This window comes from Leptidea sinapis, chromosome 21 (genome assembly GCF_905404315.1).
Source record: "Leptidea sinapis chromosome 21, ilLepSina1.1, whole genome shotgun sequence".
In the NCBI taxonomy this organism is placed as follows: Eukaryota; Metazoa; Arthropoda; class Insecta; order Lepidoptera; family Pieridae; genus Leptidea; species Leptidea sinapis.
The window spans coordinates 9,562,412-9,589,999 of NC_066285.1; the positions used below are offsets into that span (position 1 = coordinate 9,562,412).

At 35.6% G+C, this 27,588-nt stretch overlaps 1 protein-coding gene and 1 non-coding gene across 2 annotated transcripts in view; one reads left to right on the forward strand and one right to left on the reverse strand.

The window, feature by feature from the left end:
- Positions 1-9,743: 9,743 nt before the first annotated feature.
- On the reverse strand, positions 9,744-9,817 carry Trnat-agu (transfer RNA threonine (anticodon AGU)). Its single transcript has one exon. It is a non-coding gene; the product is annotated as a tRNA-Thr (tRNA).
- A 6,565-nt stretch (positions 9,818-16,382) lies between these two features.
- Positions 16,383-27,588, forward strand: part of LOC126970623 (glutamine-dependent NAD(+) synthetase) — a 40,361-nt gene continuing 29,155 nt past the window's right edge. The window contains exons 1-7 of the mRNA XM_050816672.1: positions 16,383-16,548; positions 17,051-17,210; positions 17,895-18,150; positions 19,782-19,927; positions 22,480-22,729; positions 24,159-24,363; positions 27,219-27,365. Of these exons, the coding sequence (XP_050672629.1) occupies positions 17,065-17,210; positions 17,895-18,150; positions 19,782-19,927; positions 22,480-22,729; positions 24,159-24,363; positions 27,219-27,365 (1,150 nt within the window). The 5' untranslated portion in view covers positions 16,383-16,548; positions 17,051-17,064. The remainder of the gene's footprint in view (positions 16,549-17,050; positions 17,211-17,894; positions 18,151-19,781; positions 19,928-22,479; positions 22,730-24,158; positions 24,364-27,218; positions 27,366-27,588) is intronic.

The window sequence follows — 27,588 nt, forward strand, 5'->3', positions numbered from 1 at the left end:
GCTTGTATAATATATAATTATTATATAACCTATGCTATTTTAAATTTAAGATATGAAAATACATAAATTAAACCGGACCTATTAACAGCACAACTTATAACCGTTATTAGGTTTAATGGTTATTTATTGAAGTTATTATACCTAATACATCAACGTTTAAAAGTGGATAAACGTAAAGTAATTCGTTTGGTGAGAACATATAATTGGTACACTGAAAAATAAAAGTGCTTCTAAAGCAAGAAGTAGGGATTATTTAAGTTGATACGGTGACTGTCTTGGTATCGAGTGCGACCTGTTGTGCTGAGGTCTCGGGTTCAATCCTCGGATGCGATGTGGTATTGGCTGGGGAAATTATCAGTTGCAGTAGGATTTGGAATTGTGAGCCCGTTTATTGTACTATCAAAAGATAGATATACTAACTCATCCTATTTAATCTAGATCTAGATTTTCGATATTCAAGATCATGAAAGATCGGGGCGGCCACTTCATGTAAGAACTAAAATGGTACTGGGAAGCGAGAATTCTCCGAAATTCTAAAAAGAATCCGAAGAAATTTAAAGGGAGAGTTATAGATTTTGTTTTATGGAAAAGGAGGACAAAGGAGCGTACGAGTCACCTGGTGTTAAGTGATCACCGCCGCCCACATTCTCTTACAACACCAGAGCAATCACAGGAGCATTGCCGACCTTTAAGGAAGATGTACGCACTTTTTTTTGAAGGTAATGTCGTATCGTCCTGGAAACACCGCACAAGGTAGCTCATTCCACAGCTTTGTTGTACATGAAAGTTCCAAATACAAAAAGATTCCCGCTAGGGCAGTTTCGCGTACTATCATAGAAGACCCTTGGTGTTAATCATCAACATATTTATAGGACATGTTCAAAATCAATCACTTATAAACAGGGTGGGAAAAAGTACAAGAATATCCTTTTAACTGATGAAATTGAAGACAAAAAGCAGGGTGGAAAGTGTGATCCTTCAAAAAAAGCTTCACGAGTGGTGGGAGGTGCAACGTGGGTATCATCCTGCGTCAGTCGTGTTTTGGTGGGGGGTGACTTTCAATGAGTCGCAAAACTTAATTTTTTTGTGAGAAAGGAGTGATTATTTCAGCCAATATTAACTACCTAAGCTCGGCTTGATAAGAACTGAAGACTGGTCTTCGTCTAGCCCAGATCTGAACCCCCTGGAATACAAGCTATAGAAGCAATACGGTCAGTTTTAGAAGACACGTCTTGCTCTAAACGACGCCAACACCAAGTTGCATAAAGAATCTCTAGAACAAGCAATTACTAAATTTCTCATGGAAACAGAGCGTAAATCCATAGATTAGGGGCGAAACAGACTTTGACTATATGACTTTGACTATATGACTTTGACTTTGAATCAGGGGCGTGCATTGGTTTTCTAGCAAGGTAGGCACTGTGGATCTAACTAGTCGTAGTTGAACTTTGGAATAAGCAAAGATTATTTACCGTAGGTATTAAGTATATAGCGCAAGGAAAAATTTTATGAGTGGGTGTTAAATAGAAGTTTGGTAATAAAATAACGGCACCAAATCAAAAATTGACTTTAACACTAGTGCTAAATTTAATTAGGTTAATAACGAGGAAGGCACTGCCTTATTGCCTATATCATATGGACGCCCCTGCTTTGAATAAATGCTTTATTATTTTTATCAGAACTTATGGCCAAGGTATATGTATCTATAATTGTAATTGTGTATAAATTATTTGTTATGTTTTTAAAGTGATAACCGACACCTCTAGGATTAATCTATACTAATATTATAAAGCTGCAGTGTTTGTTTGTTTGTTTGTTTGTTTGAACGCGCTAATCTCTGGTACTACTGGTCCGATTTGAATGATTCTTTCAGTGTTGGGTAGTCCATTTATCGAGGAAGACTATAGGCTATTTTTTTCAAAATTAGGGATCCGTAATAAAATTGCTATTTTGTGACACAAGGTGTAAAATCGAAAAACTTTTTTGGGTGCGCTGCAAAAACTATTGACAATAGAACAAAATTATGTACAGGCTATAATATAGGCAATATTTTATTACTTATAAAACTATCGCGTGAATTATACTTTATATGGCAAAACAACGTTTGCCGGGTCAGCTAGTATACAAATAAAATTTGAAAACAAAGAATGATGCGAGACCTGAACCCACGACCTGTCGAGTTCCGTGCGAGTGCTCCTCCAACTAAGCTAACCGTTCGAGTGACGTATCGTCAATAAAATAAAAATGTTGATTTTAAATTTTATTTGTGTATTAATCCTAGAAGTGAGGGTTATCACTTTAAAAAACATAAGAAATTGTTTAGATTTGCAAGAGCGACATCTCAAGTCAATTTTCTAATATTCAAATATTGGGGTTGAGCAGGTTATCAACTGTAAAGTAGATCCTATAGATGAAGCCACAACCTGAGAGTTGAACAAGGCATACAAGATTTTATGACTGTACGTCACTCGAACGCGACTCGCGAGAGGTCGTGGGTTCGAGTCCCGAATCGTTCATAAAATTTTTTTTTTTCAAATTTTATTTGTGTCCAAGAATTACTCTGGTATTTTGATCTGATCGAGCCGAGTATACCCGAACTAGCGTTATGACAATCGTGACAGCTCAGTCTCATTCTACATACAAACACAAAGTAATCTAAGTCTAAAGCAGTTTTCAACTTCAAAAAATCTGTACCTGTACCTTTATCCAATGAAGGTTGTAATTTCACACTCAAACACGCCATTGAGTCACGGAAAAGTGTTCATGTTAATTATAAACCACGATACTTGCGCGGAAACGTGGAAGCCTGAAAGGTGACTGCCCTTTTGTCGAACAAGTTACGTGCAAACAGAAAACTTTGCAAAAGGTTTTGGTTTGTCTATTGAAACTTATATCACAGACTTATATGTGACTTTAAAGTGCACGGCTTTTCAAAGTAAATATTGAACTAATAATGATAAAAAGGCAATAAATGCAGACATAGTTTACAGAAAATAAATGGATAGTAAATTGTATTAAATTTTAAATTATAATATAATAATAGGGGTTACAGTATGAAATTCCCGTTTTATTGTAATAGGTACTTGGAATTGACATAGAACCTCCATAGTTTGTGATTTTTGAGTGAAACTATTTTTACATGGTACCTATGTAGTGCTGCCTTCCAACATTTGATTATAGACTTTCAGTTGTTTCTTTTATTCAGGTTAGACAAGAAAAATACTTCGAAAATTCGAGTGATTTTTGAATACGGGTTCCGACTCGCAATATCAATGTTGCGTTTTGAGATGGGACTGCTAATGAACGCACCGTGCGATTTTGAAACGCTTTGGAAACTTTGATTTGAAGAACGAACCACGTTGAAGACCACATGTGAATAACAATGTATTAAAAAACATTGGGGAAGCCGATCCAAGCCGAAAAAAATATTAAGTTTTATTTTGTTTAGGGCTTGGCACCGACTTCAAAGCTATCAATATGTAGCACATACAAATATTAGTATTTTATTAATATTGAAGGCAAAGGCTTGCATAAGAGGTGTATTAAATTAAATTTTTAGTTATTTGATACTTTTCAGTTTTTGAAGTCGGTTTTTTTAAACATAGCCTTTTTTTACTTTCTAGTGTCAGTTAATAATAATAATATTTAATCAATCAGATTGAAAACTCCTATAAAAGCCGTACACAAAAAACAACTATATCATCAACGTAGACAAAAAAATCATAAAAATGTTTATAAAATGAAAACTACTGGGCCAAACTCTGTACAATTTTTATGGGACCAAATGGCATCTATTCCGCATCGAACTAAAGAAGAATTACGTAAATCGGATCATAAATCTCAGAGTAATCGGTGTACATACTTAAATGTTTGTCCCGGTGTTTCCGGGACGATACGACATGGGTACCTTCAAAAAAAGCGCGTATACCTTCCTTAAAGGCCGGCAACGCTCTTGTGATTCCTTTGGTGTTGCAAGAATGTGGGCGGCGGTGATCACTTAACACCAGATGACCCGTACGTTCGTTTGTCCTCCTATTCCATAAAAAAAAAGTACCAATCGAATTGAGAGCCTCCTCCTTTTTAAAGTCGGTTAAAAACGTAGGTATTTTTGAGTGAGCCATAATATTATGTCCAATCTGTTTACTTCAATAATAAAAAAAAAATCGGCACTATTATGATTTGTATTGTCCAAGGGTGCTAGGCGTCATTTCCTTTTTAATGATATTTTTTTATATCTACATCTCTCGTCCTTAAACCACCTTTTCGCGAACCGTCCTACCCTTGGTAAGTGGTATCCTTCTCTTGGTATGCGGCACTGCAAGTAACCCAGTAATGTGACTAACTAGAGTACATAACAGAAACTGTATTACTGCAAGTGTCACATTGCTGGGCGTCAGAAATAGACATCGCGCGCAATAGCATTTTATTTAAGACTAGCAGATTACCCCATTTTCGCACGGGTATTTAACAATTTAACAAAAAATTTAAAATATAACACGGCCTATGTCACCCGGGGATAGTGTAGCTTCCCAACAGTTAAAGAATTTTTCAAATCGGTTCAGTAATTTCCGGATCACATCTGACCGGTTTATCTATATTTGGTACATATTGTGAATTAATCATAATATTATGTAAACGGAATTCGAGTTTGGTTGCCAGGGCGACTTGTTGATAAATCGATACCTAAGGATTTCTTTAAAATTCAGTGAGTTTCATTAATATTTTTTTTATGGAATAGGAGGACAACGACCTGTTGTTAAGTGATCACCGCCGCCCACAATCTCTTGCAACACCAGAGAAATCACAGGATCGTTGCCGGCCTTTAAGGAAGGTGTACGCGTTTTTTTTGAAGGTACACATGTCGTATCGTCCCGGAAACACCGCACAAGGAAGTAATTAAAATAAGAAGAAAAACGTCATCTGATGGTTACAAGATTTTATTCTAAAATTTACAGTAATTCATAAGACAGTAATAGGAGCAGGTAATTAAAAAAAGAGGGGCGTAATAGCAACATAATTTGTGGTTATATTTCAATTTATTAATAAATTTTTTTCAAGACACAACAGTAACGTGGTTTAATAACTATTACTAGAACACTTGTCAACGATATTTGGAAGAAGAATATACCTACTTTAAATTAAGCACTTACTTTAAATAGCTTCCCTTTGTAAGTATAATCACAGAGTAGTATTATCAATAAAAATCGTATAGCCGTGTCCACTTATTTTTACATGAGGCTTATATGTGGGTTTTTGTCATTAAAGTGCAGAAACGGGATGTAGATTCTGGGAAACGGCGAAGAGTAAGCAGAAAACACGCAAACATGGTGTTTTTAGACAAGTTTTGTGGTGAAAGTATAGCATTTGGAGCTATGAACACTACTTAATCCTGTTACACATATCCTTAAGTCTTATTTGTAGGTTGCTAATGCTTGCTGTTGATTATAGTTAACACTACCGAGCCTTTTTGAACTTCCACTTTTCTTTGAAGTGAAACAAGTTTTTTGGCATGGCGTGACGCATATTTTTGGTACTTCTCTCAGAAAAGTTTTTCTTATAGCTTGTACTTTTTTGTGTAGGTTCAGTTATTCGGATTAGTAGTGAATAACGAGGATTTATAATCTGCATATAAACCGTTTTCCACGCAAGAATTTGGAAAATATTGGCTTTGTTACATAGATGGCGGGCCGGCAGCGGTGAACTCATATCGCTCAAGGTCGCTGGCATTTAGTGTAGCCTTAACAAAACTATTTTGGACTATAACTACACATTATAAAACAAATTCTTCCGCCGCTTCTGTTTGTCGTTCTCGCTAAATCTGTTCGCGATAAACTCAAAAACGACTGCACTGATTTTTATACTGTTTTCAGCAATGGATAGCGTGCTTCTCGAGAAAAGTTTTGGCGTATAATTTGTTATGTTTTTCAAACATATTTGTATACATTAACAATATTTGTTGGAGGTGTCGAAAAAAAATAAGTCGTCTGGGAGCCTTTAAAGAAAACCCTTTGAGGTATGATAAAATAATGTACGGTAGAATTGTATTTCTTATCCATTTATCCATTTTAATACTTAAGAAATTAATAAATTATAAAACGGTAATGTAAAAGCTGTTTACACAAAATATACTATATTAATCCTTATAATTTTATTACTACACACAATGACGTTCTATATAGAACGTCATTGACTACATATTATAAAATACCAACACCATTTTTGTTTCATTTTTAACTCATTAACTTTGAATACACATTTACGATGGCTTTAGACCACATTATTCTCCAATACTTACATCGTTTTTTTTTTCTTATTTCAGAATAGCTTTTGTCCGGTCAGCTAGTTTAAAATAAGACTGTGCGTTTGCTCATTTCTAATACTTACTTATTTGTATTACATATTGAAAAAAGCGAATTATTGCATACGCGTCAAATCAAAGGCGCCGTAGCTAGTGAAATTACTGGGCAAATGAGACTTAACATCTTATGTCTTAGGGTGCTCGTCACGCAATTGTAGTACCACTCAGAATTTATGAGTTTTTCAAGAATCCTGAGCGGCATGGGATTGTAATGGCATTGTATCAATTACCATCAGTTGAACGTCCTGCTCGTCTCGTCCCGTATTGGCATAAAAAAAACAAGCTATAACTCCAATTTTAATTTTGGACATGTGCTGGGTTTACTTGCCAGAAACACGTAACGGTGTTTGAAAAATATCATTATGGACCCACGGACTAGTAAAAAAAGAAGGACTCCGCGCCGTGATATTAGCAAGTGAAGCACCGCTATGCTAGTGTGTGTGCGGATACGGGGTATACCAGTTACACAATTTTTTCTCCCTTAAAATATATCCACAAATAATTTTATATTATTGTTTTTACACTTTTTCACAACGCACGACGGCATTTTTAAAATATTTTATTGCGACGCAAACTGATCTGTCTCAGATGATGGCAAATCTCATAATGGCGGCCGATCGGCTTGTATTAGTGTAAGTGTATGCGTGGGGCTATGTATTTACACGTTTATCGGCTTGTTTTGGTGCCTCACTGTTATGTAAGGTGATACGGAGTCCTAATTTTTTTACTCGTTCGTGTATGGACCTACTGAAATAAACATTACGTATGACTTTGCACTGAGTGAGGGTCTTTTAGTTTGCTATTATTATATTATTATACAACGCATTCGCTAGGAACTTAAAGACGAGCAGAGTGAAATAGATTTCGCAAGGTGTGTTCATGTTGTAATCTACTTGTCAACATGATTTGCTTTTAGATAAGTCTTCATTGAGTGTCGACGTTTTTCGATAAGTACCATCATTTATTTTATTCCACATAACGCATTCTTTTCTGGTGTAAAAACATAAGAGGCTTTTAAAATACAAGGAATTCTAATGTCAAATGACAATAAATTTAATTCGTTATCTTTTATGTATTTAGCTACACATTTCATAGACAGAGCATAACGTTTATGTTTACCGGGCATAACGTATTAAGGCGACACTAAATGCCAGCGACCTTGAGCGATATGAGTTTACGGCTGCCAGCCCGCCATCTATGTAACAAAGCCAATATTTTCAAAATTCTTGGGTGGAAAATAGTTTATATGCTTACAATCCTCGTTATTCACTACTAATCTGCATAAATGAACCGACACAAAAAAGTACAAGCTATAACAAAAACTTTTCTGAGAGAAGTACCAAAAAATGCGTCACGCCATGCCAAAAAACTTGTTTAACTTCAAAGAAAAGTGGTAGTTCAAAAAGGCTCGGCAGTGTTAACTATAACCAACAGCAAGCATTAGCAACCTACAAATAAGTCTTAAGGATATGTGTAACAGGATTAAGTAGTGTTCATAGCTCCAAATGCTATAATTTCACCACAAAACTTGTCTAAAAACACCATGTTTGCGTGTTTTCTGCTTACTCTTCGCCTTAAGTCGCAAGGGATTATAATAACGAAGGTATAGATAGCATGACGAAAGGTGAGTGGCCGGAGTTAGGTGCCAGGAACGGCATGCCACGGGTCGATTAATTCCCGTCTTGTGTCACTCTTCAATGAAAGCCCTCTTATTACATGAAACGTTCCACAATTTCTTGAGGATGCCGCTTCCTTGAAGAATAATTATTTTCTTATTACATTTAACACACTTTCCGGCTCTTTTGCACAGGATGCCGGCTAGATTATGGGTACCACGACGGCGCCTATTTCTGCTGTGAAGCAGTAATGTCAATGTGTAAATATTACTGTGTTTCGGTCTGAAGCGCGCCGTAGCTAGTGAAATTACTGGGCAAATGAGACTTAACATCTTATGTCTCGAGGTGAAGAGCGCAGTTGTAATGCCGCTCAGAATTTTTGGGACTTTTCAAGAATCATGAGGGGCACTGCATTGTAATGGGCAGGGCGTATGAATTACTAGCTGAACGTCCTGCTCGTCTCGTTCCTTATTTTCATAAAAAAAACAGCAGGGAGTGTTGCAAGGCAAAGTGAGCAGCCGTGAATCACTTAACATCAGGTGTTTTAATAAATTTATTCAAACAAAACAAATCTTATAAGTATATTTACAAAACTATCATTACGTACGTACCAAGAATACTGGCAGCATTTCCACGTTGGATTGCTAGGCTGATCCGTTGACCGAAATAGCTGACAGCGCTTGGGGTTCCAGTAGCCTTATTGAGGCGAGAAGATAGTACTTTGTACATTCTCCGGGCCTGTGAGCCGCACGGGCCAAGCCTCGCTCTCGACACCAAAGTCGAAGCAGCAGCCCCAGCACTAATTGACGTAACTTGGACATGAGACTAGCCCGAAAAAAATAATAAATTTTGGGAGTTCCCCAACAATACTTAGAACTGAAACTCAATTTTTTTTTACATCAAATCTAATATGGATAGAAATAATATTAAGGTTTCATCATTTTTCTAAACTGAATAGTTTACGCAAGAGACAGAACAAGACTTCCAAATTTTTTAAATGTGTAACCTTGGGGGTTACTTCTAAAATAATTGAAGGATAAAACTAAAAAAAAATATGATGTACATTACCATGCAAACTTCCACCGAAACGGTTTGAAAGAGATCTAGTAAGTAGTTTTTTTTAATACGTCATAAATCGTTACAACGAACTACAAGAACTTTTATATTATGTTACTTGCTGCTACGGAACCCTTCATGGGCGTGTCTGACTCGCACTTGGCCGCTTTTTTATAATATGTAGTGAATAGTAATCTATACTATGACAGCACTAGGTAGGTAGATACCAACCAAGTGTTGTCATTGATAACACCAAGATAAGACACACTTGCTGTTCAAAAGAAGATTTATTTTATTATGCAATTTTAAGAAAACTTATAGCTAGGTTAAAAAAATTTGTTGAGTACAATATTGTCAGTTGCAGTTTTCCAAAATAATACCTATTTATTGTGACTACTATACCACTACTAAACCACACTGGTCTATTGCAACGCACACACACATGCGCACTCTCATGTAGCAATACTTATTATATATTTATACATAAAAATAGCATTATTTAGAAAGTAGTATTATACTTCAAAAATAATTTATACATTTTTTTAAAATAATACTTAAATGCCAATAATAATTTCTTTTCACTTCTTTAGTAGGTACGTCACTATATGAGCTCGATATATTACAAACATATTTGTTTAAAGTTTAAAATTGTTTTAATTACAAATAAAAAGCCAACGAAGCTAAATCCCAAAAAAAAAATATAAATTCCACACAGGCCCCGACGAGATTCGAACTCGTGATCTCCTGTTTACTAGACAGGCGCTTTAACCAACTAAGCCACGGCGCCGATGGCAAGCATGACTAAATATTCGATATTATTGTTTAGCAGCTTTAAAGCACGTGTATTTTTATTGTATTCAATTTCGAAACGAACGGAATAAATAGTACATTGTGATACAAGGGTTTAAGGTAAAGTAGGTTATTGCAAGCGAGCTGCTATGAATAAGCCCGAGGCGAGAACGAGGAGAAATTCCACCTTTGCACGACACGCCACAATTATTGTGTAAGGAACCCCACCCAACCCTTAATTATTAAGGGTTGGGTGGGGTTCCTCCATAGTGCGGTATTCAAAGATACTTCTTCCATGTACAACCAAGGTGTGGAATAAGCTTCCTTGTGCGGTATTTCCGTGCCGGTACGACATGGGTACCTTAAAAAAAGCGCGTACACTTTTCTAAAAAGCGGGCAACGCTCCTGTGACTCCTCTGATGTTCTGATCACTTAATATCAGGTGACTCTTTCGTTCGTATGTACTGCTTTTGCGTAAAAAAAAACCTACATACCCGTATATCACACGACGCTTGTTCAATAAAGTTCCGGAAAATAGTTTAAACAAATCAAACAATTAATATAATATGTTTATTTTAACATACTTAAGTAGATAGTCGAATATTAAAATATTTTTTTTTTATATAAGAGACGACAAAAGGGCAAGAGGCTCACGTGATGTGGAGTGTATTAAAACTCCTTGCTACTAAACTTTATAAACTGACTTGTAAATTTAAAACTAAACTGCAAAAGTAATGAAAGTGCAGATTACGGAAGATTTAATTTTCGTATCATAAGTATAGCCTCTGAAAATACGCCATTTTTAACAAATGTACCTATTGAAAACAAATTGTTACGTATGTATGTATGTCAAAAGAAATATGATTCATTTGGTGAACAAGTTTTTATATCGGACCGGTTTTTTTCCTAAGGTTAAATATTTTTGATTCCAATAATATTTAGAATTTTGTAATTAATATAATAAAAAAAATATTATGTATGCGTGTATTTGTGTGTGTATTAATGTAAACATGTATGAAGTGAAAGTTTTTCGTGATATATTAGTAATAGTTATTAAATATAACATTTATTAGTAAGATATTATAGCTATTTTATTAACCGACTTCAAAAAGGCTGAGATTAATAATCCGATTTACGAGATTCTTTATTATTCTTTCATATTTTTATGCGGAATGGTTGCCATTTGGTCCCATAAAAATTTAACATTGATTGGCCCAGTGGTTCTCATTTTATGAACATTTTTGTTTAATGATGATGTAATTTTAGGTTTGAGTACGGCTTTTTTAGGAGTTTTCATATAGGTTGACTATATACATAGGCTGCACTAAAAGTATCGGGAATGGAATATTTCCACTGTTCCTGTCATATTAAAATCATTTTAATTAAGAACTCCTTGGTCTTAAAAATCGAATACAATTTATTTATTTAAAAAAAAATCACGGTCTTGTCAGAAGGTTTTGTCAAACTTGTTTAGTCGTTGAGAAAATGGAATTAACTTGAGAAAATTCTAGAGCGATGATTTATTATGACTTTCGAAGTGGTTTAACACAAAAACAGTGTGTTGACTGGATGATTTATGCATTTTGTGATGAAGCCCCATCCAAAACCACAATATCGCTGGTTTGAATGTCAAGCTCAGTGATGATCCCCGTCAAGGTCGTCCAAAAACTGCAGTCACCAAAGAAAACGTTGATGCTGTGCGTAAGCTGATTGAGGAAGATCGACATGTGACATACCGCGAAAGTCAGGCAACTTTAGACATTGGCATGAGTCAAATACAAATAATCTTGCATGAACAATTAGGTGTAAAAAAGTTGTTTTCCCGATGGATACCGCATTTGCTCTGTAAAGAGCAAAAAGCGGCTTGCGTTACTTGGTGCGTCAGAACTCTCGAAAGATTCCACGAAGGATCCCCAAATGCTGTATACAACATCGTATCAGGTGACGAATCCTGAATATACGCGTACAAACCCGATACAATAAACCAGTCACGAATTTGGGTGTTCGAAAATGAGTTAAAGCCAACAAAAATTGTTCGTTCACGGAGTGTTGAAAAAAAAATGGTGGCACGTTTGTCTCCAAAATCGGCCATGTTGCAACTATTCCTCTTGAGGGACAAAGAACGGTTAATGCGGAATGGTATGCTAGCATTTGTTTGCCACAGGTCGTTTCTGAACTCTGTTTGCCACAGGTCGTTTCTGAACTCCGTAAAGAAAACTGCAACCGCCGCATCATCCTCCATCACGACAATGCGAGTTCTCACACCGCGCACAGAACCAATTTTTAGAGCAAGAAAACATAGAATTATTAGACCATCCACTGTACAGCCCCGACATAAGCCCTAATGATTTCTATACTTTCCCTAAAATAAAGAATAAATTGCGTGGTCAGAGATTTTCATCACCTGAAGAAGCTGTGGACGCCTACAAAACGACCATTTTGGAGACTCCAACTTCCGAATGGAATGGTTGCTGCAATGATTGATATTGATGGAACCCATCGTATGGAAAAATGTGTCAAATTTCGCGGAGAATACTTCGAAAAGCAATTTTTCGTAGTCGTTTTCTTTTTTCCGTTCCCGTTTCTTTTCGAAATTCATATAATCATGGTAATCGCCTAATTTGCACCAACTTTTAAAGTCAGCAATAGATGGGGTATAAGACCAGTTTCAGACCCTGCGTGGACATTACATCTCCCTTGATTTTGAAATAGGTTTTTTGAAGCCTTTAGCAGTACCATCGTCTAGGCTTTTGAGGAAAAGTGCGATGTATCTACGTAAGATTCGTCCTTATTTGTTTTCATTCTGGAAGGATCTATGCCAGATTTTTGAACACTGTCATCAAATCAGCTGTGCAATCAAATTGGCTTGAGTGGAGATGTTCCTTACCTTTACAATTTACTTCTTTCTAGAATCTGCTGTCCCTTTTTTGGATATTCTCTCAATCACTGATTATACCATTTAATTTCAATTAGGTAATTCATTAGATAACCTTTTCAAAAACAAGGCAAGTCATACAATTAAAGTTTAACCAGTTATATCATTTAAAGTCACAAAAAAAAAGAAAAAAAAATATTAAACAAACTTTTAAGTGGCTCTCCCGCTTCCAGTATAGGTAGCCACGTTTTGAATAGCACCTATTGTTTGTTAAATATTGTTATATCACCTTGGTATATAACCAATAATCAACTTTACCTCGACACTTTACGTGATACTACCAATCGCCAAACAGGAGATACTTAATATACTCAAGTCTTATGCAAAACAAATTAAAGCCCACCCAAACGCACTCGCCTGCAATCTGATGAATAAAATAAATAAAAGTTCTTTCAACAGACTATATAACGGGTGTTAGAAGTGAAATAGTAATAGACAAATACTTGAAACGAGAACTGAAGATCATTTTATCGGTATAGAAGCGGTGAACACCGCTGATCAGTTGCAGCATCACAGCATGCCTGTGGGTTTCGTGAAAGTTCATGGTTAGTGGAATACAAATTCACGCATGTATACTTCGGTCTTCGGGAGAACGAGACACTGTGTGAGACGAGATGGTTGCTGGTGATCTGCACAATTCCATGACTCGGTGTACAGGATAATGAAACAGTTCTTATCGTAGCAAATATAATTATGAACGCACTTTTAAGAGCGAATCACTTTGCATAAGGCGGTTTTGATAAAAACTCTTCAATTGTTCGCTTTACCCCACCGTCGGGTAAGGCAAATTATTAATCCATAGGGGCAAAACTGGTTAGGTTTGTTATTCCTGGCAAAGCCATGCTCACTAAGGTACCCAAAATATAATTGATCTGCAGAAGAAGAAGTCTGAGATAGTACACAGCTTTGGTGAACTCCGGCTATAACAGACTTCGGTTACTAGCAAATTCGATCGATAATGACCTAAACCTGAACAAGCGATGGAAGTTTTGAGAGAAGCGCCCTGTATCTTCTATCGGAGGCCTTGGATGGTCGAGTGGTCGTTTATCTTCAAGGGGACAGTCGGATAAAGATCAAGAACTTGGTGAAGGGTTTGATCCTTATGAAATAAGACGAGAAAGTATGTCAGGCATCATATATTATAATAGACTGTGAATCAAAACCTTATGTAAAACAATTGTTTCAACATACATCGGGAGATCTTCCCCAATGGCAGGCGTTGATGCAACTTCACGAACAATTATTTATTTAGATTCACCGGTAATAGTTACAATATTACATTTATAAATAACCTTTAAGGTGAATACCGCATGCGAAAAAATATGTGTGAAATAGTTATATAAAATTAGTATAAATTATAAAATAACCATTCTGTGATCTGAGGAAATTAAGAAATGAACAAAATCTCCCAAACAGGTCAAGATATACTATACAATTATTAATCAAGAATACATATTTTTTTACAATAATTTCTGAATAGCTATAACCATATTTAATCATTTTTAATTTTGCATAATCACGACACAGGTGAACTGATCATGAGCAATAGTTCTGCGAAAAGGTTTTTCAAATAAGTTCACGGGCTTACGTGGGCATCTAGGCACTCTAAAATTAAACATAGACACAAGAAAGGAGTTATCATAAACGCTACTACTTTTGTATGAGAAAATCAAACCCAATCTTCGGTCTTCCAGAGTTTGTATATTAAAATATTTAAGCCTTCCAGTGTATGTTGCAAGTGATCTAGATTTCCCAATTAATGAAAGCTAAGTGGCAAAGATAACGCTTCTGGATTCTTTTGATTCTGAGGCAATGGCAAGCGTAGTGTGGTCTCCAGGCAGTTCTGCCGTATTACAAAATGCTGACAACCAAACTTCTATATAGGATCACCTTCGTACGATACTTCCTAAAAACTTAAATTAGAAATCCCAGCATTTTAAAGGCTCTGCTAACAACAGAGTCTATGTGCGGTATAAATGTAAGTTTGCCATCCATTATAACACCCAAATCCGTAATAGTATCTACTGTACTGAGAGGCATATTATCCAAATAGTATTTAGTTGTAATATTATGTATATTATTACCTTTGCATTTTTGAAATATGATAGCATTTATTTTAATTCAGTATCATACCATTAAGCTGACACCATCTATACAAGCTATTCAGGTCTGCCTGCAAGGCGCTGACATCATCGGGACCAGTGATGATCTTAAAATTTTTAGATCATCAGTAAACATAGTGTGCAATATTTCAGGCAGTTTGGAAGGTTGTTGATAAATATATTAAATAGGAGGGGACTCAAATGCGATCCTTGGGGTACTCCCGATGTTATTTCGTATTTTACAGATTCGAATCCATTAGCTTGCTACGCGTAAACATCATATAATATATCATACTTTGTTGCATAGATTTTTTATTTTCCTTTACTTTGTGCATAGATTTTTGCAGTGAAGATTCTGACCACGAAGCTGATTTGGTTTTACGTTTATACTTAAACTCTACTCTAAGTAGAATACGTTTCTCGAAAATACTAAGATTATGCAGATAGCTTATCCTCTTTATACTGCCTCGCCCAGAACGTGTGCTTATAAATACCTATTTTCTATCATCTAAATACCTGCTCAACAGTTACATTTTCTGAGAACGGAAACGGAGAGCTTAGAATCCTTGCGTTTTCATGAAGTATGTATGTCAGGATCGTCTTTATATTTTTTTATGAAAATAAGGGACGAGATGAGCTGGACGTTCAGCTGTTGGAAATTGATACTCCCTGCCCATTACAATGCACTGCCACTCAGGATTATTGTAAAACCCAAAAATAATGAGCAGCACTCCAACTGCGCTCGTCACCTTGAGACATAAGTTGTCAAGTCTCATTTGCCTAGTAATTTCACTAGCTACGGCACCCTTCAAAACACAGTAATGCTTACACACTACTGCTTCACGGCAGAAATAGGCGCCGTTGTGTTACCCATAATCTAGCCGGCATCCACTGCAAAGGAGCCGGCACGGAGAATGCACATGTGTACGAAGTAGTTAAACTCTCTTTGTTGATATGTTACAAGGTTAGGTTCAATACCAACGAGGATGTCAATAATAAATACTACGTCATACTTTATGTTCAATGCAGCGTTGTTGTCAAGGAACTTTTTTTCGCGTAATCGATGAAACAAACAATCAAGTGTTAATATTTTAAGAATCAAAGCTTAGATCGAACAAACCGCGGTGTCTCCAGGTCATTAATATATGGATACCGCTTCAGGCAAACAACAAGTTCTGGCTGGCTGTGAAATCTTATTCACAGAAAAGTTTTTAACATTAATATAGGTAAATAGGTACAACAGGCAGAAGTATTTTGATACAAACTGATACTGCAGGAGTGATAGTGCAGTACGTCTAAGAGTAGGGTCGTATGTACAATGTATATATACTTAGTTTTAGATACCACATAGTTATGAAATTTTAAAATTTTATTAAAATGATAGTATTATACTTGCGAATATTATAAATATAATGCAGTTCTTCCTATGATAATGTAACTGTAGACAAACACACACCATACCTGCCAATATCCTTTGGCTTGGATTTTGACAAATGGAAATGATTGACAGATGACAATTAATCGGCGCTTTGCTATTTTGAAAATGAATTTTTCACTAAATAATATTATGTTTACAGAGTTCAATTCGTGTGTAACTATTTAAAACAATTGAATAATATTACATAAATATTGCTATAAGTAATTAAATGAATTAGCTTGTTAGCTGTTATCATTGAGCAAGTTCTGTTTTACGTGAGTATTCCTTTAATTATATTCCTAATATAATTTCATAAATTATATGTTTCGGGAAAGCATCACGCAGAATTAACTACAGCAATACATTCTGGCTAGGCTATTTGCCTTTCAGGGCATTTATTTATACTAAGAATCTTCTTACAGCTTTTGTTATTTTTAAGTAAAAAGGTTATCTTTTGTGATAACTGTTAACACACATGACAGTTTTTTTTATAGGAATCTTATCTTTTATCATAGAACTATTCTGCTGCCTAAGGTGAAGGTGGGAAGTTACTGTTGTACCTGACTTTGATAATCTATTATTATAGTAAAATATTTATCATAATAATATTAATAGTTTTTTTTGTTGGTTCTGTTATAATTGATATATTTTTCCATTAACTGACATACATGTAAGGTATCACCTAGATCTAAAATAAGAAATATTCATTTCTATAGCATCTATTTGTTTCAGTGTCTCAAATAATTAAGACTTTAATATAATATAATATTTCGATAGGCAAACATACTACAATGGGGCGCAAAGTGATTGTTGCAGTATGCACTTTAAATCAATGGGCTCTAGATTTCGAAGGAAATCTTAACAGAATTCTACAATCAGTACAGGAAGCAAAAGAGATGGGAGCTTTATACCGCACTGGACCAGAATTAGAAATAAGGTACCTAACAATAAAGGCATGTTAAAAATTGTTACATTTGTAAATATTGGCATTCCTTCACACTCTTTAATTTTGCACTCTAGCCTGAAGGCCTACTAGTGTTTATAGCATTTCTCTAATATTATAGTATTATGTAAATATACATTTAACTAAATCATTGTGCTATTTTTATGTTTGAGTTTTATAGTAGGCCCTCAGTTCTTATGGATTTCTGCTCAACACCACATTATTTCCTCTCATTATTTAGACTTTTTGACATTTTGATATTATAACATTTTCTAAAAAAAAGGTGGGTTATAAGCCATAAGCTATGATATTGATATGTAAATTAGTGTTTTGTTTGTTGGGACTGCTTAGTTAGCACAAAAATTCCTTAGTAGTGACACCAAATGTTTTGAGTTTTCTTTAGTATTAATTCTGCCAATATTTGTCTTAAAACAAATCGACATGAGCTCCGCCTCTCCACGAGGCATCCTCAGACATAGTGTTTTTCAATACTTCATTGTTACATAATAATATGTAATTTTATACTTAATATAAAATGAAGCACCCATTGTTGCATATTTTCTTCATTTTAGTAGAAGAATATAAATAATATAGTTCAATATTCCTAAACCATATTTACCTAAGTAGTATCCAGGCGAAAAATAAGGGCAAACACTAATTTTCTTATAACATTTTTAGTGGCTATAGCTGCGAAGACCATTTTTACGAACCAGACACATTCCTACATAGTTGGCAGGTTTTAGCAGAGTTGCTCAAGTCATCCACATGTAAAGATATTCTAGTTGATGTCGGTATGCCAGTACAACACCGTAATGTATCATATAATTGTCGAGTAGCATTCCTTAACAAAAAGATTTTGTTGATCCGACCAAAGATGATGTTGTGTGAAGATGGCAATTATAGGGAATCCAGGTGGTTTTCGTGTTGGACTAAGGTAAGATTAAAATTGGTTTATGGTGCTTTTTGGGACATAGAAGAGTGGTAAATGTTGAGTGATCTAATGTTGCACAAGCTTTCAGCGAATTTTGTCTGTAGCCTTAGATAAGTTATGTCTAAAATCTAGACTTTAGATAGCCTGTGACAGCTGTGAACACTTTGGAAACATTGCGCCGAACTGTTAACATCTATTTTCAACAATGCACACACACTAAAAGAAAGTGACTAACGCGAGTATAAGACGTCGATGTCATGCAAAGTAATAAATCAGGCCTGTTTTCATGTGTTGCCTAACAGCAAGGGGCTATCTATATTGACATAAATTATCAAAGTGTGCAGCATTGTATGGTTTATTTGTTTATTATATTATATTGGTTTTTTATTAGTATTTACAAAAAATGTGTGCATTTCTATGGTAGATACATACTTATTTTAGTCCCTAGCTAATATATCATTTATAACAACTACTATATCTAGATAACAAGAAACTTATCTGGCTTATTTTGCTAATAAGTAATAATAATACTGCAAGACTGTCTTAGATCATTTACCATACTCAGAATGTCTTTTTATTTGATAAAAAAAAATGAGAAAAAAAAAATTTACCCCTGGGAAAATTTCCTGTCCAATACAGTCCAATTTCGCTCAAGATTCTTGAAAATAAGAAATATTCTGAGCAGCATCGCAATTAGCCTAGTACTTTGACTAGCTACATACTTCAAACTGAAGCTTGACAGCAGAAAAGGACCCACTGTGGGTCCCTTCTAGCATCCTGTGCAAATAAGCCTCCTACTTGAAATTATAATAAACAAACTATTTAAGAGATACTTTTCCACTTATGATCAAACTTCGTTAACAAGTGTTAAAAGGTATTTTTTTATGGAATAGGAGGACAAACGAGCGTCAAACGAACTACAGGTCACCTGGTGTTAAGTAATCACCGCCGCCCACAATCTCTTGCATCACCAGAGGGATCACAGGAGCGTTGCCGACCTTTAAGGAGTACGCGCTTTTTTTGAAGGTCGTCCCGGAAACACCGCACAAGGTAGTTATGATTTTGGATACCTACTTTCGAGAAAAGCGCTACCCACCTGAAGGTCGGGAACGCTCTTGTGATCCTTCTTGGTCTTGCAAGACCATGACCATACCATCAAGTGACCCGCAGGCTGGCTTCTCCTCAAACTCTAAAAATAATATTTAATTTGCTTCTAGAACAACGTTTTTAAAAGTCACGCAATAGTAAAAAAATAAGGACTCCGTGTCCCTTACCTTACATAACAGTGTAGCACCAAAACAAGCCGATTAACGTCTAAATACATAGCCCCACGCATACACTTACACTACTACAGGCCGATAGGCGGCCATTATGAGAATTGTCATTGTCTGTGACAGACAGTTTGCTTCTCAATAAAATATTTTAAAAATGCCGTGGTGCGTTGTGAAAAAGTGTAAAAACGATACTATATAAGTATTTGTGGACATATGTGATTATTTAAGGGAGAAAAAATTGTGTAAGTAGTATCCCCCGTAACTGCACACACACTAGCATAACGATGCTTCACTTGCTAATATCACGGCGCGGAATCCTTCTTTTTTTACTCGTCCGTGTTAAAAGTTTGTATTTTTTAGGAACGTCAAATTGAAGACTTCTTTCTACCAAGGATTATTACGTCTATCACAAATCAAAGCACAGTTCCTATTGGCGATGCAGTTATATCAACCAAAGACACTTGTATTGGATTTGAGATTTGCGAAGAGTTGTGGAATCCGAAAAGGTTAGCAATTTATATCAATATATATATATACTACTGACCCGACAGACGTTGTTCTGTATATAATAAATTAAATAATGTTTTTATATGAATTTGTCAATAATATATCATAACATCAAAAATTACTTCGTAAAATATGCAATTATAAATAAATAAAATAATTAAAAATATACAATTTCATTACTACAGCAGGCTGTCGTAATGAATCTCTCATAGAAATTATGTATGGACACATCAAAGGAAAAACAAATTTGTTGTTTTTATTTAATTTAGCAGCATTTTCCTATTTATTAACCTTTTAAACCTTCTCTGGACTTCCACAAATAATTCAAGACCAAAATTAGCCAAATCGGTCTAGCCGTTCGAGTTTTAGCGAGACCAACGAACAGCGATTCATTTTTATATATATAGATTCATTATGAAAATGTTCTTTGTTTGAGGCTCAATCACGCCTAAACCAATGATCATATCGAAACGAAACTACTGCTATATGGCTACTGATTTTTTTTAATTGTGTTTGTAATAAGATGAATAAAAATTGATTAATTTCCTTTTAAAATTCGCCGGGGAACGGCCATTTTGAATATAATGGTGTTTCAATTTATTGCAATTGCATAAATACATTACCTAAATATAATTTGGAGTAAATATTATACTTATATATTATTATTGTACAAGGTAGTATTATGGATACCCATTTTGGGTTTCACAATTAGGTCTGAACAGTAGACCGTAGTAGACCCATATTTTAATTTGAGTCGTTAAAAAAAATTATATAACATATCACTTTTCCAATAGAAAGTTTTTTAATATCTTGTTAAATCTTTTTCGTTATCTACGTTTTTTTTGGAAAATTATTATATATTTTTATAGACATTACGTAAGGATTCGAGGTATCCATACTAATTTTGATTGCGAGATGTTTAGTTTATTTGTATGTCTTTCGGGAAATTGACGAGGTTTATTTTATTTTTTGTATATTATTTTAAATTCCTTTTCGCAAATTTGTTTAACAGTCGATAGGTAAGTCCGTTGTTAGTTGTATTGAAATTAAATTCTTGCTGAAAGAATTGAATACCTGTGTCCATAGTGTAAGACAATCCTATAAATATAATCCTACAAAAAAGATAATTTTTAAACATAAGCAGTTTTTACAATACAATTTACACATGGATCAAGCTTACTTCCATATCATATCTATCGGACGCTACTCGTAATGTGTCATGTGATCCGAGAGCACTCGGATGACAACATCCACGAAGAGAAACTTGGAAGCAGTATTAATCTCACGAGATGACTCCAATCCCATACTTAAAATAAAGTGGTGTTATTCGAAGAGCTGTTTGACGTGTTTCCGGTAAAGTGGGTTATCATCCTCACCATCTGGATGTGTGCCTTCGACAACAGTTCTGTTTTGATGGAGTTTTCAGCCAAATTTGTTTCCAATAGGACAATATAGACAATATGACAAAAAGTTTTTAGAATATGAAAATTTAATAAACCAGCAAGTTATTAGTTTTGTAATACCTTTTCATAATAGTGTCCATTCATGTAAATACATAAGGATATCAATTAAAACATCATCGGCACGGTATCTTGCCCGCACCTCAGTAAGTTGGCATAATTAAGCCAATTTTTTTTTATGACAATAAGGGACGAGACGAGCACGACATTCAATTGATACGCCCTGCCCATTACAATGCAGTGCCGCTCAGGATTCTTGAAACCCATAAAAACTGAGCGGCACTACAACTGCGCTCGTCACCTTGTGACATAAGATGTTAAGTCTAATCTGCCCAGTTATTTCACTAGCTACGGCGCCCTTCAGACCAAAACACAGTAATGTTTATACATTACTGCTTTACGGCAGAAATAATCGTCGTTGTGGTACCCATAATCTAGCCGGTATCCTGTGCAAAGGTGCCTGCCACTGGTTAATATATTATTGATGATTAAAACGCGTGTAATTGTAACTGTGTTTTTACATTAGATTTTGCGTATTTTTTTATTATTTTAGCTAAAAGCTAGAAAAAAATATCTATAGTTTAAAACATTGCAAAGAATACATAATTTAATAAAGACGAAATCCCTTTTTTGTAATATGGAGAGTCCATAATTAAGCGATTGAAAGTCTTCTTCATCTTCATCAAATAGTCTGGTAATCTTGGTTAGTATACAAGGCAAAAGTCATTAATTTGTCTTGTATAGTGCCAATTATTGTCAAATAAATCGTCTTAAATTGGCTATCTAGTGTCTGCATAAAAATGTTTTTTCCAAACTGGTTAGGTACTTCCAAAAATACGTAGGTCTTGAAGTTTTAAATAATCTAACAGTACTTTGTGTAGAAATAAAGATAAAATAAAATTTAAGGTTTTGATGGTCGATTGTCTGTCGAGAAACAAGGCCGTTGCCGTGAACAAAGTTCTGTTCACAAAATATTTAAGGGCTACAGGCGGCTTGCATGTTTTGTATTAAATTAGATTTGCTTTAAAAACAATTTTGTCGGATAGGTTTGACTAAAACGTTATTGCAATAGTTAAATTATTTGCTTTCAGTCGACATATACCACTTAGTCTCGACGGCGTAGAGATAATTTCGAATGGATCCGGAAGTTATATGGAACTTCGAAAGGCCTACGTCACAGTCGACTTGGTAAAGAGTGCGACGTTCAAAAGCGGTGGAGCCTATTTATTCAGCAACTTGAGAGGTTGCGATGGTCAGAGAATATACTTCAACGGTTGCTCCTGTGTGGCTGTTAATGGGGAAATTGTTAGTCGAGGACTGCAGTTCGCCTTACATGATGTGGTAGGTATTATTAAAAGCGTGATAAAAAGCGACCTAAATGCGATGTTTTCTCTATTTTCTTTATTGTGAAAATATACAATTTCATCATCTTCATTTCAGCCGGAAGGCGTCCACAGCTTGACAAAGGCCTGACCCAAAGAGCGCTATGATGATCGTTCCGGCGCTGCCCTCATCCAACCTTTTCCGACGATCTTGACCAGATCATTGGTCCATCTTGTGGGAGTAATAGTAATAAAAATATCATAATCATCATGTAGTCCATCCATCCAAAACACCACCGTGTCTGAAGATGAAGGTTTTTAACCAATGTGTGTTGCCAGTGATGACCTTATGAGGAAGCTCATTGTCGCTCAAAGGGCAATGGAGAGGGCTATGCTCGGAGTTTCCCTGCAAGATCGAATCAGAAATGACCAGAACCGTAGGAGAACCAAAGTCACGACCTAGCCCAGATGGTTGCGAAAGTGTAGTGGCAGTGGGCAGGGCACATAGTTCGACGGACAGATGGCCCTTGGAGCATGGCGACCACGTACTGGAAGACGTAGTGTTGGTAGACCCCCACAAGATACAATATCACACAAATAAATTCAAATTCAAATATTTTTATTTATATAATCACTGAAAGTCAAAAACTATAACTCATTCAGAAAAGTTTGCCTCAGGCTTGAGAACAACGGGCGTAAGAATCTCAGCTGGCTTCTTTGTTTTATACGCATTATATTAGCTTCACTTGTATATTTGTATCTGACTCCTTTAAACGCGATTTTGACCCACTTTAAACGGCCAGATTTCATTCCAACTTTGTAGATTTATCGAGGACCGATGACAATACACTAATTTGATAAGATTATTCCATTATTCAATTTGCAAACTATGATCTTTGTCAATTTATATAATTTTTATCTATAGTCGATAAGGCAGGAATTGATTTTAAAGTACTAAATAGTTTTAAAAATACGCTTTTATAGAAAATTTTACTAAAAAATTGAAATTAAATAATAGTTAAAAAATATATTATTAAAATAAATAATTCTTGTACAACCCACGCTTTTTTTTATACTGAAATACATATTTTTTAAACTATTTTCAATTTAAATTTATTAAAATTTATTTTCTATTTTTAAGATGAATTTTATAGCGTGTTTTTTAGTTTTTTTTTAAAACTATTATTTATTTTACAAAAAAATATGGTTACAATGTACAATAAAACTTATTATTTAATAGCCTGAGCGCGGTCGCTCCTTCCCCAATCAATATTTATGTTATAGTAACCTTAAGCACACAAACATTTTTTAACAATTCTTTTGAACATTTTCTGGGATCTTGATACAAAAGCATATTAAATCGCCCCACAAATAAACTGCATATTTATGGGGTTATATTGTGTTTGAATTGATACTTATAAATTTCTAATGTCTGTAAATGGTTTCAGGAAGTTGTGACAGCAACAATAGATCTAGAGGAGATACGGGCATACCGAGCCATGATACGGTCTCGATGTCATTTGGCGGCTTCGAATCAACCATTTCCACGAATAACTGTTGATTTCGCTTTGTCCGATGACCAAGACATGTTTCTGCCTGTTAGCACGCCTATTGAATGGAAGTATTTGACTCCCGAGGAGGAAATAGAACTAGGTAATTGAATCATTATGCTAGCCATCAGCTAATAATCACTTAAGATTAAAATTAGCGTTTCCCTAGAAAAATATTGCCTTGTACGGCCACTTTGCGGAACCATTTGCCGTCAGCTACCGATTCGACTTGGGAACCTGCAAGTATTCTTCTCAATCGTTCACTCTTGTCAGAGTGGTCGTGGTTGCCAAGATGACGCAACATTAGTCGCCGTTGGTCTCCACAGTTATGGGTCGCACTGCCTCCCTCGCGATGCTCCTCCACTTTTGACGGTTTGCAGCATTGCGGGAGCACTCCACAACAGGTGTCTGGGTCACTGTTTTGATAAGATCCGTCCATCGTGTGGGTGAGCTATAAACCGCTCAATCGATTTTTCATTTCTGGAGATGTGACCAAAGAACTTCAGAATTCGTAGTTGCACAGTCGACGATAGCCTTTCTTTTATCTTAAGTTCTTTTAAGATGGAATTGTTGGTTCGGAAAGCCGTCCAAGGGATCTTCAGGAGTCGTCTCCAACACCACATCTCTAAGGCATCAATTTTGTTGCGGTCTTGAAGTCTAGGGGACCAGGTTTCAGCCCCGTAGAGGAAGATTGGAAACACAAGACACCTCATAAGTCGAACCTTGGTGGTTTTGGTGATCCTTCTGTCCTTCCAGATCTTATTGAGCTTTTCTACCGCAGATCTGGTTATAGCACATCGCCTTCGGATTTCCAGCTCGCAACCTCCGGTATTGGAGATAGTAGAACCAAGATAGGTGTAGGTTGGCACCACCTCACAGTTGGCAATGTGTTGAAATTCTACCCTGTTGTTATTTACGCGGTCTACTATCATCATCTTGGTTTTAACTCTGTTGATGGCCAGTCCGAATTCAAAGCTGGTTATTTCCAAACGTGTTAGTAGTTCTTCAATATCCTCCTTTGATTGGGCAAGTAGTGTAGTGTCGTCCGCATATCTGAGATTACAAATTTTGCGCCCTCCGACAGTGCCTTAGTCCTCGAGAACAATCCGCATTATGTGCTCGGTGTAAATGTTGAATAGTAAAGGTGAAAGGATACACCCCTGTCGAACGCCACCCTCTGTTTTGAAATTTGTCGAGTCTATTTCGTCCACCCGAACAGCTGCTGTACCATCTATGTATAATCTTTTGACGAGTTGTATCAAATGCAGAGGTACTCTCATTTGTGATAGTACGTGCCAAAGTTTTGTCCATTTAACAGTATCAAATGCTTTCCGAAAATCAACAAAGCAGATGTATAGAGGGGTATTGAACTCCCTAGCTTTCTCTATGATTTGACGGATCACAAGTATTTGCTCTCGTGTTCCTCTACCTTTAACGAAACTAGCTTGCTCGGGTGCGATTTGATGTGACATATATGTATCATTTACACATAATGTAAATGTTATAAAAATATGTAATGAATATAACATGACCATTTAAAATTGAATAAATAATACAAAACTTGCGGATAATAAAATGTAAAAAAAAGTAACTCAACCCTTCTCATCGACTTCCTATTTCTCAGGCGGCTATTTGCACTATTTCTATGCATAAACGATGAACAAAATGACTTAAATGACTTAGTAGTAAAAAAATCCTGTTGAATAGTAAATCACATATAATTATTTCAATAATATTTATTAAATATGTATATTGTACGGCAAATATATCTATACAACTTGAAACGATAATAGCATCGAAGGCCTAGGAGGTGTCGTTGAGATTATCGTAAAAGTGACGTTTGATTATTTGTGAAATTCGAATATTCGTCTCTGACATTTTCAACTAAGAGTAGGGTTAGGACCGATAATATCTAATAATGTTTCGTTCGTTCAATCATCGTTTCGACATTGATTACGATGTAACTAAGAGTAGGATTCGATACGACTAATGCCACGATTTATCGAATATCGATTTTAGGAGCAGGCCCGAACTTACAGCCACAGTAAATAGCTAAGTAGCCCTGATTTGGTACTCAATAAGTAAGTGCGAGTAGATTGTAGTGTGCATCTACTTATATATCAATGTGTTACGAACCCAACGCAGTTACAAAGTGAGTACGATTTAAAATTACCCTTATTGCCGGGCATCTTAAGTAGCTATTTCTTTAAAAGGTGTAATGACTGTTATGTAGACTTCTGTTACTAATACATACTCTATATTCTGTGTTTAAGCATGTCAGGTCTCAACAGCTGGTGGCACTTTAGTAAACACAACACGAGGTAAAAATCGAATAGCTGCCAATTGTACAATTACATAATATTACTGACCTTCGATACAACCCATCCCATCCGTCCCATTGGGCCCATCATCCTGAAACCTAGATGGAATATTTCATGTGCACCGAGATTTACGCCACAAATAGGTGTGGTAGCAGTCTGCCACAAACGAACACTGCACAAGCACTTATTTCTATTGCTTCTATACCACTATTTCTATTATTCTATTGCTACTCTGCGGCTAAACGATAGGGTGCAGTAAGATGGTGTGGGACGCGGCGTCCCACTACCTCTACACACGACGTTCTCGGTCGTACCGGTTCCGCTGACTTGCGTATCGGTACACGTATTTTAATGCCATGTACCTATATGAAAAAATATTGTAAAATGAACTTGATTATTTTGTTCTTATGCCTCAACAAAGTTCTATTAGGTACTGATAGATAGATATGCATGCCATTATAAATGTCTTTGTGTCAACATCATATATTTAAATAGACGTAGGGACTGCTTTGTAGGTATTAAGCGGCAGAATAAAAGAGTTGACCCACTAGTCGAATTTATAACACACATTATTATGCTATTACAAGTAAAGTAAATGTCAAAAGGCGATTAATAATAATAATTTGAACATTGGTAGGTCCGGCATGCTGGCTTTGGGACTACTTGCGGAGATCAGGTCAAGGAGGATTCTTTCTGCCGCTGAGTGGAGGAGTTGACTCTACGAGCACAGCCTGCATTGTATACTCCATGTGCACCCAGATATGTGAGGCTGTGCAGAAAGGAGGTACCTAACTTGCACTATTTATTATATTTTTTTTCTGTACAATATAATAATTTTCTAACTATTGAAATGAATAAAAAAAATTGCGACTCTTATAAAATAGGTAATGTTAAATCTCCATCATTATATAATTCAAATTTCAATATTAGACAAGTTTTTGATATTTATTTGTTATTTAATACTCTAAATATTTCATAAAATTTATATTCACTTACATAGTAAGTTA